Source organism: Electrophorus electricus, chromosome 14, assembly GCF_013358815.1.
Source record: "Electrophorus electricus isolate fEleEle1 chromosome 14, fEleEle1.pri, whole genome shotgun sequence".
In the NCBI taxonomy this organism is placed as follows: Eukaryota; Metazoa; Chordata; class Actinopteri; order Gymnotiformes; family Gymnotidae; genus Electrophorus; species Electrophorus electricus.
The window spans coordinates 21,336,897-21,354,396 of NC_049548.1; the positions used below are offsets into that span (position 1 = coordinate 21,336,897).

General features: G+C 42.9%; 1 protein-coding gene across 2 annotated transcripts in view; it reads right to left on the minus strand.

Annotated features, from left to right (window-relative positions):
• sdk2b (sidekick cell adhesion molecule 2b) overlaps positions 1 to 17,500 on the minus strand; it is a 200,908-nt gene that overhangs the window by 824 nt on the left and 182,584 nt on the right. Inside the window, exons 38-46 of one of the 2 annotated variants that reach the window (XM_035533471.1) lie at positions 13,086 to 13,223; positions 12,027 to 12,188; positions 11,425 to 11,550; positions 10,792 to 10,956; positions 10,551 to 10,691; positions 9,219 to 9,357; positions 8,509 to 8,638; positions 720 to 776; positions 1 to 269 (exon numbers count right to left, since the gene is read on the minus strand). The exon at positions 1 to 269 is cut by the window's left edge and continues 824 nt beyond it. In XM_035533471.1, the coding sequence (XP_035389364.1) occupies positions 1 to 269; positions 720 to 776; positions 8,509 to 8,638; positions 9,219 to 9,357; positions 10,551 to 10,691; positions 10,792 to 10,956; positions 11,425 to 11,550; positions 12,027 to 12,188; positions 13,086 to 13,223 (1,327 nt within the window). The remainder of the gene's footprint in view (positions 270 to 719; positions 777 to 8,508; positions 8,639 to 9,218; positions 9,358 to 10,550; positions 10,692 to 10,791; positions 10,957 to 11,424; positions 11,551 to 12,026; positions 12,189 to 13,085; positions 13,224 to 17,500) is intronic. The other variant, XM_035533472.1, reaches the window with a different exon arrangement.

Sequence of the window (17,500 nt, forward strand, 5' to 3'; positions counted from 1 at the left end):
GGTCGAAACAGACCGCCCTGCGTCTGCGGCCGGGACGGGGCCGGGACGGAGGGCATGGTGGGGGGCAGCTGGGGGGCTGGCGGGGCAGGGGCGGCACTACGGTCGGGGTCTCCTCCCTCGGGCTCGCTGTAGTCGTAGGTGGGCGCCCGGGAGATGCCCCTCTGCTGCCGGCGCCAGGAGTTGTAGTAGGTTGGGTCGCTGATGTAGTGGTTGACGAAAGAGTGCGTCTTCTGGTGGTGCGGCTCGCCCTCGTGCTCACTGTCGGTGCCCTGGGAGACGAAGCAGAGGAGAGAGAGAGAGAGAGAGAGAGAGAGAGAGAGAGAGAGAGAGAGAGAGAGAGAACAGGAAAGAAATTAAGAGAGGGGGAGAAATGCAAAATATGAAAGTCAGATTTTCCTGCAACAAAAGACGCCCAGATTTGTTCATTTTGTTATGAGATCAGCTTTCCTGCAATCTTGAGATGACATTTGTTCGGCTGTCTAGTGTCCCGTATGACAGATGGAAACGGGTGTAAAATGAAGATGATCTAGGCTGGTTCAGCTCAACATCTGCTCTCGGTCTCAGAGCCCAGGGAGCGCCCACCTAACCCAAACTGTGCCAACAGACCACTGGAGTCTCACTGGTCACTGAGCCAGACCTACACATCTACTGATGAGATGAGGTGGGGGGAGTCAGAGCTCCAGCAGTCAACACAGAAACAGGAAGCTACGATTGCTCACCCAGTGAGGTGGAGGTACGGGAGGGCCCCCAGGCTTATAGGAGAACACAAGCGCCTCCTAGGGGTGAACAGAGACACCGCGTTTATTGTAGCATGGAAAGAGCAGACTCCAGCGCCACCTCTGGGAGCCCAGAAGCAAGGACAGTGTTATCTCATCAGTTAACATTGGCTTTTAAAGGAGACAGAGGGGAAATGAAGGGTTTGTAGGGGTTAAGCTGAGTGTGTGGGGGAAATAACCCTGGAGTTTGTCAGACTACACATGGAAATGATCCACAGTAGGTCTGTATACCCCAGTATGCCCCCAACACAGCACAACACAACCCTCAACACAACCCCCAACACAACACAACACCTAACACAACACAAACCCCAACACAACACCTAATACAACACAACCCCCAGCACAACACAACCCCTAACACAACACAACCCCCAGCACAACACAACCCCTAACACAACACAACCCCCAGCACAACACAACCCCTAACACAACACAACCCCCAACACAACACAACACCTAACACAACACAACCCCCAGCACAACACAACCCCTAACACAACACAACCCCCAACACAAAACAACCCCTAACACAACACAACCCCGACTCAACACAACCCTTAACAAAGCACAATCCTCAACACAACACAACCCCCAACACAACACAATCCTCAACACAACACAATCCTCAACACAATACAACCCTCAACACAACCCCTAACACAACCCCAACATAACACAACCTCGACTCAACAGAACCCGTAACAAAACATAATCCTCAACACAACACAACCCCCAACAGAACACAACCCCAACACAACACAATCCTCAACACAACCCCTAACACAACACAACCCTCCACACAACACAACCCTCAACACAACCCCTAAAACAACACAATCCTCAACACAATACAACCCTTAGCACAACCCCCAACACAACACAATCCTCAACAGAACACAACCCTTAACACAACACAACCCCAACACAACACAACCCTCAACACAACACAACCCCTAACACAACACAACCCCAACACAACACAACCCCAACACAAAACAACCCTTAACACAACACAATCCCGACACAACACAATCCTCAACACAACCCCTAACACAACACAATCCTCAACACAACACAACACATGCTCGACTCAACACAACCCCTAACACAGCACAACCCTCAACACAACACAACCCTCAACACAACACAACCCCTAACACAACCCTCAACACAACACAACCCCTAACACAACCCTCAACACAACACAACCCCAAACACAACACAACCCCAACACAACACAACCCCCAACACAACACAACACAACCCCCAGCACAACACAACCCCTAACACAACACAACCCCCAACACAAAACAACCCCTAACACAACACAACCCCGACTCAACACAACCCTTAACAAAGCACAATCCTCAACACAACACAACCCCCAACACAACACAATCCTCAACACAACACAATCCTCAACACAATACAACCCTCAACACAACCCCTAACACAACCCCAACATAACACAACCTCGACTCAACAGAACCCGTAACAAAACATAATCCTCAACACAACACAACCCCCAACAGAACACAACCCCAACACAACACAATCCTCAACACAACCCCTAACACAACACAACCCTCCACACAACACAACCCTCAACACAACCCCTAAAACAACACAATCCTCAACACAATACAACCCTTAGCACAACCCCCAACACAACACAATCCTCAACAGAACACAACCCTTAACACAACACAACCCCAACACAACACAACCCTCAACACAACACAACCCCTAACACAACACAACCCCAACACAACACAACCCCAACACAAAACAACCCTTAACACAACACAATCCCGACACAACACAATCCTCAACACAACCCCTAACACAACACAATCCTCAACACAACACAACACATGCTCGACTCAACACAACCCCTAACACAGCACAACCCTCAACACAACACAACCCTCAACACAACACAACCCCTAACACAACCCTCAACACAACACAACCCCTAACACAACCCTCAACACAACACAACCCCTAACACAACACAACCCCAACACAACACAACCCCCAACACAACACAACACAACCCTTAACACAACACAATCCCGACACAACACAATCCTCAACACAACCCCTAACACAACACAATCCTCAACACAACACAACACATGCTCGACTCAACACAACCCCTAACACAACACAACCCTCAACACAACACAACCCTCAACACGACACAACCCTCAACACAACCCCTAACACAACCCCAACATAACACAACCCCAACTCAACACAACCCCCAACACAACACAACCCCTGACTCAACACAACCCTTAACAAAACTTAACCCTCAACACAACCCCTAACAAAACACAACCCACAACACAACCCCTAACACAACACAACCCCTGATTCAACACAACCCTTAACAAAACACAACCCTCAACACAACACAACCCCAAAACAACACAGCTCTCAATACAACACAACCCAACCCTCAACACAATCCCTAACACAACACAACCCCTAACTCAACACAAACCCTAGCACAACACAATACAACCCTCAAAACAACACAACTCCCAACACAACTCAGCCATCAGCACAACCCCTAACAAAACACAACCCCAAAACAACACAACCCCTAACACAACACAACCCCAACACAACACAGCTCTCAATACAACACAACCCCTGACTCAACACAACCCTTAGCAAAACACAACCCTCAACACAACACAACCCCCAACAGAACACAGCTCTCAATACAACACAGCCCCTGACTTAACTCAACCCTCAACACAACCCCTAACACAACACAACCCTCAATACAACACAACCCTCAGAACAACACAACCCCAACACAACACAACCCTTAGCAAAACACAACCCTCAACACAACACAACCCCTAACACAATACAACTCCCAACACAACACAACCCCAGACTCAACAGAAGCCTTAACAAAACACAACCCTCAACACAACACAACCCCTGACTTAACACAACCCTTAACTAAACACAACCCTCAACACAACACAACCCCCAACACAACACAGCTCTCAATACAACACAACACAACCCTCAACACAACACAACCCCAACCCAACACAACCCCTGACTCAACACAACCCTTAACAAAACACAACCCTCAACACAACACAACAACTAACACAACACAACCCCCAACACAACACAACCCCTGACTTAAAACAACCATTAAGAAAACACAACCCCAACACAACACAACCCCAACACAACACAAACCCTGACTCAACACAACCCTCAACACAACACAACAACTAACACAATACAACCCCCAACACAACACAGTGCCCCAACAGTGAGACCTGCTCTCTCGACAGTGAACGTGTGTGTGTGTGTGTGTGTGTGTGTGTGTGTGTGTGTGTGTGTGTGTGTGTGTGTGTGTGTGTGTGTGTGTGTGTATCATTGTGTGAATGTATTGTACTGCCATTATCCTAGTCCGGGCAGTAATTCTGACAAAGAGCACTACTGAAAACACAAATATTTCCCTTAGACATTTGGTCTTCTCATCAGCAGAAATTCTGGGATTTAGGAAATTAGAAATTGTGTTGTCTTTGTGTTTATTCTGCTCTTCTGCTCTTTGAATGGCTGCTATTGTAGTTATTACTCTGTTGGGCACAAAGGATCAATACAGACTCTGAATAAACAAACTCTGCATGGATCTGTTTAGTGCATCTTCTTACTACTTATTTAGTCCTCATGTCTGATTACAGTCCTCCTGTGTGACTGCAGGTATAAAGTGGCTAGGTAGTTCTAGGTAGTTCTAGGTAGTTCTAGGTAGTCCTAGGTAGTTCTAGGTAGTGCTTGATATTTTTCCCTTTATTTTCTTTCCCTTTTCCCTCTGTTTTCTCTCTGTTTTTCAGACTTTTGTGGTATAATCTACTAGCAGCAGTGGTGCTATCCATTGTGTGAAGGGTACAGTCACACATTCGCACACCATTGACACCTTTCTTTTGCCTCCCTTGTGCAGGACGGGAGCTGATGGGTGCGTCTGGCTCTGAGTTCCCTTCCTGCTATGAGGCCCGTCCTGCACTGCTGGCTCTGTGCCCGGCAGATATTTCTAGCACATGCTCCTCCCTCTCAGGTTCCCAGTGTGAAAGAGAATCAGATGGTTTACTAGTTTCAGAAGAAACACACAGATCTAGATAGAGCTCCAACATATGGCTCCACACACGGCACCAACACAGCCTTAGATGCAGGTCCAGCATGAAGATATTTGAGGTGTAGCTGGTGGTTTTTCCACAAATGAAAGAGAAAGTCTTTACTGTCACACTGATGCCTGATAAAATGTGTTGTGAGAGGTTTTTAGACCTCTGCAGAAGAGAAGATTCTATTTTGATGAGGATATTATTGAACCACATTTGTTTTTCACAGCCTAAAATAGAGAACATATGGAGGTGTTTCAGTATGGCACTGTGCATGCGTTTGGTGGTTTACGTTACAGATTTTGACTGTGTAGCTGTCATAAGAGCACATAGACTGTGTCATACGAGCACACTGACTGTCTCATAAGAGCACATAGACTGTCTCATAAGAGATCACATAGACTGTCATAAGAGCACATAGACTGTGTCATAAGAGCACATAAACTGTCATAAGAGCACATAGACTGTGTCATACGAGCACACTGACTGTCTCATAAGAGCACATAGACTGTCTCATAAGAGCACATAAACTGTCATAAGAGCACAAAGACTGTCATAAGAGCACATAGACTGTCTCATTAGAGCACATAGACTGTGTCATAAGAGAGCTCATAGACTCTCATAAGAGCACATAGACTGTGTCATAAGAGAGCACATAGACTGTCTCATAAGAGCACATAGACTGTGTCATAAGAAAGCACATAGACTGTGTCATAAGAGAGCTCATAGACTCTCATAAGAGCACATAGACTGTGTCATAAGAGAGCTCATAGACTCTCATAAGAGCACATAGACTGTCTCATAAGAGCACATAGATTCTCATAAGAGAGCACATAGACTCTCATAAGAGCATATAGACTGTGTCATAAGAGAACACATAGACTGTCTCATAAGAGCACATAGATTCTCATAAGAGAGCACATAGCTTGTGTATCTGTCATAAGAACATACAGACTGTTGGATGGTAATGAAAAAGACATTCCATTCACACACACAAACCAGCACAAACCACAAATTCACTACAGTGAGGCAGTGTGTGTGTGTGTGTATGTGTGTGTGTGTTATTATATTGTAGATGTTACAAAATTATTCCTTCATTTCTGATTGTATCAGACATACTACCTGCATATCTGATTATATCAGACATATAACCTACATAAAGGTTTGCAATGTTCAACCACCTCAGCAGAAACACCAAACCTAATGGGTTCTATTAGTGAGTGAGAGTCAATGTGTGTGTGTGGGGGGGGGGGGGTATAAAGATAGCCTCAGGGTCAGGACACACACACACACACACTCTTAGCACAGCCTATTAAAAGTGAATTAGATGAGCGCGGTGGTAGAACACGTCCCTAGATCAGGCCTTGCCTTCCAGAGATGTGTGCAGGGTCATCAGTGATGGGACTAACTGCTGGGCAATCTGCTGAATTTCCTTACATTGACATCTACTTTGTTGCATTTTGTTACTGTAACGCTGCTAACTGGTCCTCACAGCGCTACTCTGTGATTAACTCGCAACTTTTGATGATTCTGCTAACACTGCATGTTTACATTATACGTTATTATGTTATATATATTCTCATACCAGTGAATCACAAAACCCCGAAGTGAGAAGTAGAAAAATGCCTCATGCACAGCACACAAGACGCTACGCAAAACCCTACACAAGACTCTATACAAGACCCTACACAAGACCCTACACAAGACCTTATACAAGACCCTACATAAGCCCTCACACAAGACCCTACCCAAGACTATACACAAGACCTTATGCAAGACCCTACCCAAGACCATACACAAGACCATACACAAGACCTTATGCAAGACCCTATGCAAGACCCTACCCAAGACCCTATGCAAGACCCTACCCAAGACCATACACAAGACCTTATGCAAGACCCTATGCAAGACCCTACCCAAGACCATACACAAGACCTTATGCAAGACCCTACCCAAGACCCTACACAAGACCCTACACAAGACCTTATACAAGACCCTACATAAGCCCTCACACAAGACCCTACACAAGACCCTACCCAAGACCCTACACAAGACCCTACCCAAGACCATACACAAGACCTTATGCAAGAACCTATGCAAGACCCTACCCAAGACCATACACAAGACCTTATGCAAGACCCTATGCAAGACCCTACCCAAGACCCTACACAAGACCATACACAAGACCTTACGCAAGACCCTATGCAAGACCCTACACAAGACCCTACACAAGACCCTACACAAGACCTTATGCAAGACCTTACGCAAGACCCTATGCAAGACCTTACACAAGACCCTACACAAGACCTTACACAAGACCCTACACAAGACCCTACACAAGACCCTACCCAAGACATTACACAAGACCCTACACAAGACCCTACCCAAGACCCTACGCAAGACCCTACCCAAGACCATACACAAGACCTTACACAAGACCATACACAAGACCATATGCAAGACCCTATGCAAGACCCTACGCTAGACCTTACACAAGACCCTACACAAGACCTTACACAAGACCCTACCCAAGACCCTACACAAGACCTTACACAAGACCATACACAAGACCTTACACAAGACCCTACACAAGACCCTACACAAGACCTTACACAAGACCCTACACAAGACCCTACACAAGACTTTACACAAGACCCTACCCAAGACCTTACACAAGACCCTACCAAAGACCCTACACTAACACTCTGTCTCACCTTGAGATACTAACATTCTCCCTCTTTTTTCTTTAAGCTGAGTCTAAGGCGCATTTGGGACTTTAGTTTGGTGTTGTTTTAGTGGGTTTGGAGGGAGTGCAGACAGTGGAGTGGATTGGAACAGAGAAGATAGCAGCTTTCTCTGGGCTTCAAATGATCAGAATATGAACAGAGAGGAAACTCTATACGCAGAGGCAAAGAGGCAGTTACAGGAATGTTGTGTGTGAAACACACGCTTGCCAAACCAGTATGAGACTGCTATGAGTCTAACACATTCTCTATGGTTTTTGCATATGGGGGTGAGGGAGATCTATATGTGTGTGTGTGTGTGTGTGTGTGTCTAATGTCAGTTCCATGGTCATGGCAGGTCTTTCACCTGACAAGAACAAGATCAAGAACACTCAATAATGTTCTCGAAATTGTCCAATTCCCACACACACCCGGACACACCCCCGCACCTCCCACCTACACAGCAGAACTGACCTGGTTCCAACATGCCCAGTTAAGACTGCTTAGATCTAAAGCAGTCCAGGATGTCTCCATTTTCACAGGGCTCCTAACCTATTTATCTGACACTATTCCCACACAAACAGCACCTGCCCTTTAGGAAACACTCCTGATTCAAAAGTGTCACAGCAGTGTGTTGAGTCTAACAGCACATTACACAGCTAACGAAGCTGATGACGGAAAAGGAAGGAATGATGTGAAATTCTGCACTGGCAGCATCATTGGGAGAGAGACTGGGTGCAAAAACCACTGGACACATTGTTCAGAGTGGCTCAGGTGTGCATCAGGTGTGCAAGGTGTCTGTGTGATGTGTATGAGCTGTGACAGGCGCACACAAGGCTGGAGAGTAACCTGAGAGTCAGAGGTCTCAGATGGCTTATCAGTCAGGCTGCTGCTCTCTGCTGGGATTAAGTCGTTGTACTTGGTGCTGATGTCCTCGTCAGAGTAGTGCAAACCACCAGGACTCGGCCTGGGGGGGGACCTGTGAACAGACAGACAGCAACGTCACACACACATACGCACACATACACGCCGAGCACTAGTGAGAGATGTTACGTGTCACACATATTACATCCTACACTCCAAATGTGATGTCACACACATCGGATTCATCGTCTTTATTCTTGTGTTTATAAATTCTAACTTACACAGACGACGCATGAAAACAGGAGAGAAATATACATGTAAGAAGCTTGAAAATGTGACTTTTGCAAAATAAATAAATCTATTAACACATTCAAAGAATTCTCAGTAATCTAAAAGAACAATTCATCTGTTCACTTAAATAAAATGTGTGTGGTCATGTGATTGGTCATGTGTATGGTCATGTGTTTGGTCATTTGATTGGTCATGGGTAAGGCCATGTGTAAGATCATGTGATTGGTCATGTGTATGGTCATGATTGAACAAAACTAGACAGAGTTATTATATATATATATATATATATATATATAGAGAGAGAGAGAGAGAGAGAGAGAGAGAGAGAGAGAGAGAGAGAGAGAGAGAGAGAGAGTTATACACAGAGAGAGAGTTGTAGAGAGAGAGAGGAAGTTTCCACTGGCCTGGTGTAAACTCCATTTTTGCGGCAGAAGGAGTTTTTGACAGACAGCCGGCGGTTGTTGAGCTCGAGGGCGGGGAAGCGACTCTCATCCAGACCCACCATCTCACCATGGCTCAGTGCATGGCAGTTCGAGCTGCTGGCTGGAAGACACACACACACACACACACACACACACATAGGGTGATTTAGGGTTAGGGTTAGACTAACACAGCCATTACTGCAGGTACAAAAATGGGACCATCCTATGCTAACTATGCTAACAGACCTCCATCTGTTCATTTCTTACTCCTCCGAGCTCCACCCAGCTCTGGAATCCTAACGGCTCCCCCCTGCTGCTAGCCTCCATCATGCGGACCAGTGTGGCACGCGGCGTTTGCTTACGTTCTGTCTTTTGCCACACGTGTCTTTTGTTATTATTTGTTGCCATGACTCCCTGAGGTGTGGTGTGTTGTGCCTCAGGGTTGTTGTGCTATTATGTGGTTCCTTATTTAAGCCGATTTCTTTTGTTATGGCTTTATGTTTGTTATGTCGGCTTGTTTTGTTCTTATCAGTGCAGTCCTATGTTTGGTTTCATTTTCAGCATTTCCTACGCTTCAGTTGGAGACTCACATTGGCTTCCTGCTTTTTCTCTGCACATTCTTTGTCCGTGACAGGATTACAGCACATCCAGGCATGAGGATACCCGCTCTGGATGTTTCATTGAAGTTTGCAAATTCTTGTTGAAATACCACCATGTATTATAATTATAGTGGAATTCTTCATATTCCAAGGCCTGCAAAAACTCACAGCTACTGAGACTTAATGCAAACTAAACGCATTTGCAATGAGAATGAAGACCTCCGCTTGAAAAGTATGGAAATGTGAATATTTTCAGAACTGTGTTTCCTGAGGAAGTCATTGATGATCTATCTATCTATCTATCTATCTATCTATCTATCTATCTATCTATCTATCTATCTATCTATCTATCTATCTATCTATCTATCTATCTATCTATCTATCTATCTATCTATCTATCTATCTATCTCTCTCTATAAAACATTCTAGGTAATTGCTTGTGTTGTGTAACAAGAGATGTGGAGATATTCAACATTGTAGTAAAGTGCACAGTTTCCGCAGAAACAGGACGTTTTGGACGGAAGTCCTTCATAAGCTGTGCAAGCAAAGTGCATATAAAGTTCTAAGAGCAGGAAACAGTTTAGAATGGAAAAAGTAGAAGTTTAAATCATAACATTTATATGTAGATTCATAAGTCACTATTAGATATGACACTGCAGTTAAATGTAAATAGAATGTAAACATCAGCAGCTGAATCAGTCAGTCTGACATGTACCTGGGTCTGATTTCTTGGTATATTTCTTGCTTTGCCCTCTAATAATCAGGATGAACACCAGCAGGAGAATAAAGATAAGACCAACCAATGCCACCACTACCAAGAACCACCATTCCTCATAAAATGGTGCCACCTTTTGGGCTGGAGGGGACAAGACATATTATATTAGCCAACTCCAAAACAACCGCACCTAAGCAGCCTATACGTGTTTTACGTTATTAGACTTGAATTTAACGTTAACCTGAAATAGAGGGAGAAGGTTGGCTCGGGGAGCCGTATCCATAGTCGTTGACTCCAATGACTCGGAAGTCATAGCTCACACCTTGCTTTAGGATGTCCATGTTAAACGTGTATGATGTCACTTCCTTAGGAATATCCTTTATCAAAATATCCCACAAGCCTTCATCTGTAACAGACAACACAAACAACACAAGGTCGAAGAGATGCTGACATATGTGAGTAAAACTCTAACAGGCTTGGTCCCATGTAATTCATATCCTCAACAATTCACAGAGGTTCCGGTGTTTCTTAAACGTCAAAGCCGACTTCAGGTGCTTTCAATAAATGATGTGTTTTTTGAACGGAAAAATAGATGGAAGGTCCATGTACTGTGTTGAGTGTCTCTGGCACTGTGTTGAGTGTCTCTGGCACTGTGTTGGGTGGCCCTAGCATTGTGTTGGGTGGCTCTGGTACTGTGTTGAGTGTCTCTGGTACTGTGTTGAGTGTCTCTTGTACTGTGTTTGGTGAGTTACTGACCAACACTGATATATAAACTAGCATTTGTATGGTATCATAACAATCTGATGATGTGAAAGTCTTATTTTGATCTGTCATGTATTGTGTGAGAGAGGATGCACTGTGTGATAGGCTGTACCTGAAGGTCGGGCTTCAATGACAAATCTTGTAATAGGGGCTCGTCCAGGATCCCCATTGGTCCAGTGGATGGTGAGGGCGGAGCCATAGCGAGAGATGAATGGTTCACCAGGTGGCCCTGGGGCCCCTTCACCACAGAGAGAGTAATGAGTCACATAAATACCACTTGTACCTACAGGTTTCTTTACCCACAGGTAGAGAGGGTCAGGGTTCTGTACCCACAGGGTTCTGTACCCACAGGTAGAGAGGGTTATGGTTCTGTACCCACAGGTAGAGAGGGTCAGGGATCTGTACCCACAGGGTTCTGTACCCACAGGTAGAGAGGGTCAGGGTTCTGTACCCACAGGGTTCTGTACCCACAGGTAGAGAGGGTTATGGTTCTGTACCCACAGGTAGAGAGGGTCAGGGATCTGTACCCACAGGGTTCTGTACCCACAGGTAGAGAGGGTTATGGTTCTGTACCCACAGGTAGAGAGGGTCAGGGATCTGTACCCACAGGGTTCTGTACCCACAGGTAGAGAGGGTTAGGGTTCTGCACCCAGAGAAATAAAAGTTAGGAAGAGAGAAACAGATGAGTGTGATGGAGAGATGACACAGACAGACCTTCGCCAGGTCCACTGGTGATGTTGGCCTCCACTTCGGGTCCATAGGTGAAGGTTTTGGCCCGGATGCGGAAGTTGTAGGTGACCCCATCAGCCAGGTCTTTGATTTTCAGCCACAGGGGAGCACCACCCTTCACATCCACTGTCACTATCTTACTGACTCCTGGGGGCAGTGGGAATTACAGCATTTGACACAGGCAACTGAGGAGGATGCACAAACACTTAAATATGGACTGACCTAAACGCTCAGTCCAGTGACCTAAACTCTCAGTTCTGTGACCTAAACTCACAGTCCAGTGATCTAAACTCACAGTCCAGTGCTTCCCGGAATGCCACCGGTTAGTGTTTTCACTGTTTGATCACATCTCACTGGATTCATTATTATTATTATTATTATTATTATTATTATTATTATTATTATTAATAAGATCATCATCATCGTTATCATCATCATCATTATTATTATTATTATTATTAAGATCATCATCATTATTATTATTATTAGTAGTAGTAGTAGTAGTAGTAGTAGTAGTAATAGTAGTAACATTTATATAGTGCTTTTCTCATCAACTGTTAATCAGTGTGACAGAGCAGGGAAAGCACAAGACTGTGCAATGTGGAAGGGAAGAACACTGCACTGGTCTGTTCACTGCACTGGTCTAATCACTGCACTGGTCTAATCACTGCACTGATCTAATCACTGCACTGGTCTGTTCACTGCACTGGTCTAATCACTGCACTGATCTAATCACTGCACTGGCCTGTAGTTTATTGTAGTGATGCTAAAGTTTACTGTAGCGCTATAATGTTTACTGTAGAGCTGTAACGTTTACTGTAGAGATGTAAAGTTTACTGTAGACCTGTAACATTTACTGGAGAGATGTAACATTTACTGTAGTGATGTTAAGGTTTACTGTAGAGCTGTAATGTTTACTGTAGAAGTGTAATATGTACTGTAGAATTGTAAAGTCTTTCTGTAGAGATGTAAAGTTTACTGTAGATATGTAACATTTACTGCAAAGATGTAAAGTTTAATGTTGTGATGTTAAAGTTTACTGACCATCGACAGCGGTGCAGGGTTCATAGATGAGCCGATAGCCCTCAATGATACCATTGGGGAAGACTGGCTCACCCCAGGACACATTCACAGAGGTGGTGGTGAGTTCACTAAAGTGGATGAATCTTGGAGCACTGGGAGCTGTGTATGTAAGAGAGAAATGGAGAGAGAGCGAGACAGGAAGAGAGAGAGAGGGAGGGAGAGAGAGGGAGAGAGAGGGGAAAGTTCAAAGTTCAAAGAGGTTTTATTGTCATTTCAGCTATATACAAGTACACAACAAAAACGAGACAATGTTCCTCCAGGACCATGGTGCAACACAAAACAAGAAGAAGAGGGAGAGAGAGAAAAATTTTTTAGAGGTTATACATTACTGACACATTACTCCCACATTACTCCTACACATTACTTACAAATTACTCCTATACATTACTGACACATTACTCCACATTACTCCTACGCATTACTGACACATTATTCCTAAACATTACTGACACATTACTCACACATTACTCCACATTACTGACATATTACTCCCACATTGCTCCTACACATTACTCCACATTACTCCTACGCATTACTGACACATTACTCCACATTACTGACACATTACTGACACATTACTCCACATTACTGACATATTACTCCCACATTGCTCCTACACATTACTCCACATTACTCCTACGCATTACTGACACATTACTCCACATTACTCCTATACATTGCTGACACATTACTCCACATTACTGACACATTACTGACACATTACTCCACATTACCGACACATTACTCCTACACATTACTCCATATTACTCCACCACCACCATGTAACATATAACTGTAAATATGTTCAATTACAAGATGGAACTGTACATTCTGTACATTGTGTACATACATATATACATATCCATATATACATTGTACATTGTGTATATAAACATAATATACATATATTGTACATACATTGTTAATATATTTTTGTACATATATATATAGATATATATTTCTCTATGCACCCCTGTTTTTCTTTTTCCTCAGTTTGGAAAGAGCACTCTCAACCATTTCACTGTGAGTTATACTGTGTATGACTATGTATGTGACAAATAAACCAAACTTGAAACTTGAAACTTGAAACATTACTGACACATTACTCCTACACATTACTCCTACACATTTTTGACACATTACTCCTACACATTACTGACACATTTCTGACACAGTACTTCTACACATTACTCGTACACATTACTGCTACACATTACTGACACATTTCTCCACATTACTGACACATTACTCCTACACATTACTGACACATTACTCCACATTAATGATATATTACTCCACATTACTCCTACGCATTACTGACACATTACTCTACATTACTCCTACACATTACTGACACATTACTCCACATTACTCCTGCACATTACTGACACATTACTCCTACACATTACTGACACATTACTCCACGTTACACCATATTACTCCACATTTCTTCTACACATTACTCCTACACATTACTGACACATTACTCCACATTACTGACACATTACTCCATATTACTTCACACTACTCCTACACATTACTTACACATTACTGACACATTACTCCTAAACATTACTCCTACACATTACTGACACATTACTACATTACCCCACATTAGTCCTACACATTACTGACACATTACTCCACATTACTGACACATTACTGACACATTATTCCACATTACTCCTACACAATACTCCTACACATTACTGACACATTACTCCACATTACTCCTACACATTAGACGCATTACTGACACATTACTCCACATTACTCCTACACACTACCAACACATTACTCCATATTACTGACACATTACTCCACATTCCTTCTGCACATTATGGACACATTACTCCTACACATTACTGACACATTACTCCACATTACTCTTATACATTACTGACACATTACTCCACATTACTGACACATTACTCCACATTACACCATATTACTCCACATTACTCCTACACATTACTCCTACGCATTACTGACACATTACTCCACATTACTGACACATTACTCCATATTACTCCACACTACTCCTACACATTACTTACACATTACTCACACATTACTCCTAAACATTACTCCTACACATTACTGACACATTACTACATTACTCCACATTACTCCTACACATTGCTGGCACATTACTTTACATTACTGACACATTACTCCACATTACTCCTACAAATTACTCCTACACATTACTGACACATTGCTCCACATTACTCCTACGCATTACTGACACATTATTCCACATTATTCCTAAACATTACTGACACATTACTCACACATTACTCCACATTACTGACATATTACTCCCACATTGCTCCTACACATTACTCCACATTACTCCTACGCATTGCTGACACATTACTCCACATTACTCCTATACATTGCTGACACATTACTCCACATTACTGACACATCACTCACACATTACTCCACATTACTGACATATTACTCCCACATTGCTCCTACACATTACTCCACATTACTCCTACGCATTACTGACACATTACTCCACATTACTCCTATACATTGCTGACACATTACTCCACATTACTGACACATTACTGACACATTACTCCACATTACCGACACATTACTCCTACACATTACTCCATATTACTCCACCACCACCATGTAACATATAACTGTAAATATGTTCAATTACAAGATGGAACTGTACATTCTGTACATTGTGTACATACATATATATACATATCCATATATACATTGTACATTGTGTATATAAACATAATATACATATATTGTACATACATTGTTAATATATTTTTGTACATATATATATAGATATATATTTCTCTATGCACCCCTGTTTTTTTTTTTCCTCAGTTTGGACAGAGCACTCTCAACCATTTCACTGCGAGTTATACTGTGTATGACTATGTATGTGACAAATAAACCAAACTTGAAACTTGAAACATTACTGACACATTACTCCTACACATTACTCCTACACATTTTTGACACATTACTCCTACACATTACTGACACATTTCTGACACAGTACTTCTACACATTACTCGTACACATTACTGCTACACATTACTGACACATTTCTCCACATTACTGACACATTACTGACACATTACTCCTACACATTACTGACACATTACTCCACAATAATGATATATTACTCCACATTACTCCTACGCATTACTGACACATTACTCTACATTACTCCTACACATTACTGACACATTACTCCACATTACTCCTGCACATTACTGACACATTACTCCTACACATTACTGACACATTACTCCACGTTACACCATATTACTCCACATTTCTTCTACACATTACTCCTACACATTACTGACACATTACTCCACATTACTGACACATTACTCCATATTACTCCACACTACTCCTACACATTACTTACACATTACTGACACATTACTCCTAAACATTACTCCTACACATTACTGACACATTACTACATTGTCCCACATTACTCCTACACATTACTGACACATTACTCCACATTACTGACACAATACTGACGCATTATTCCACATTACTCCTACACAATACTCCTACACATTACTGACACATTACTCCACATTACTCCTACACATTAGACGCATTACTGACACATTACTCCACATTACTCCTACACATTACTGACACATTACTCCACATTACTCCTACACATTAGACGCATTACTCCACATTACTCCTACACAATGCCGACACATTACTCCATATTACTGACACATTACTCCACATTCCTTCTGCACATTACGGACACATTACTCCTACACATTACTGACACATTACTCCACATTACTCTTATACATTACTGACACATTACTCCACATTACTGACACATTACTCCACATTACACCATATTACTCCACATTACTCCTACACATTACTCCTACACATTACTGACACATTACTCCACATTACTGACACATTACTCCATATTACTCCACACTACTCCTACACATTACTTACACATTACTCACACATTACTCCTAAACATTACTCCTACACATTACTGACACATTGCTACATTACTCCACATTACTCCTACACATTGCTGGCACATTACTTTACATTACTGACACATTACTCCACATTACTCCTACAAATTACTCCTACACATTACTGACACATTACTCCACATTACTCCTACACATTACTGGCACATTACTTTACATTACTGACACATTGCTCCACATTACTCCTACACATTACTGACACATTACTCCACATTACTCCTACACACTACCGACACATTACTCCACATTCCTTCTGCACATTATGGGCACATTACTCCTACACATTACTGACACATTACTCCACATTACTGACACATTACTCCACATTACACC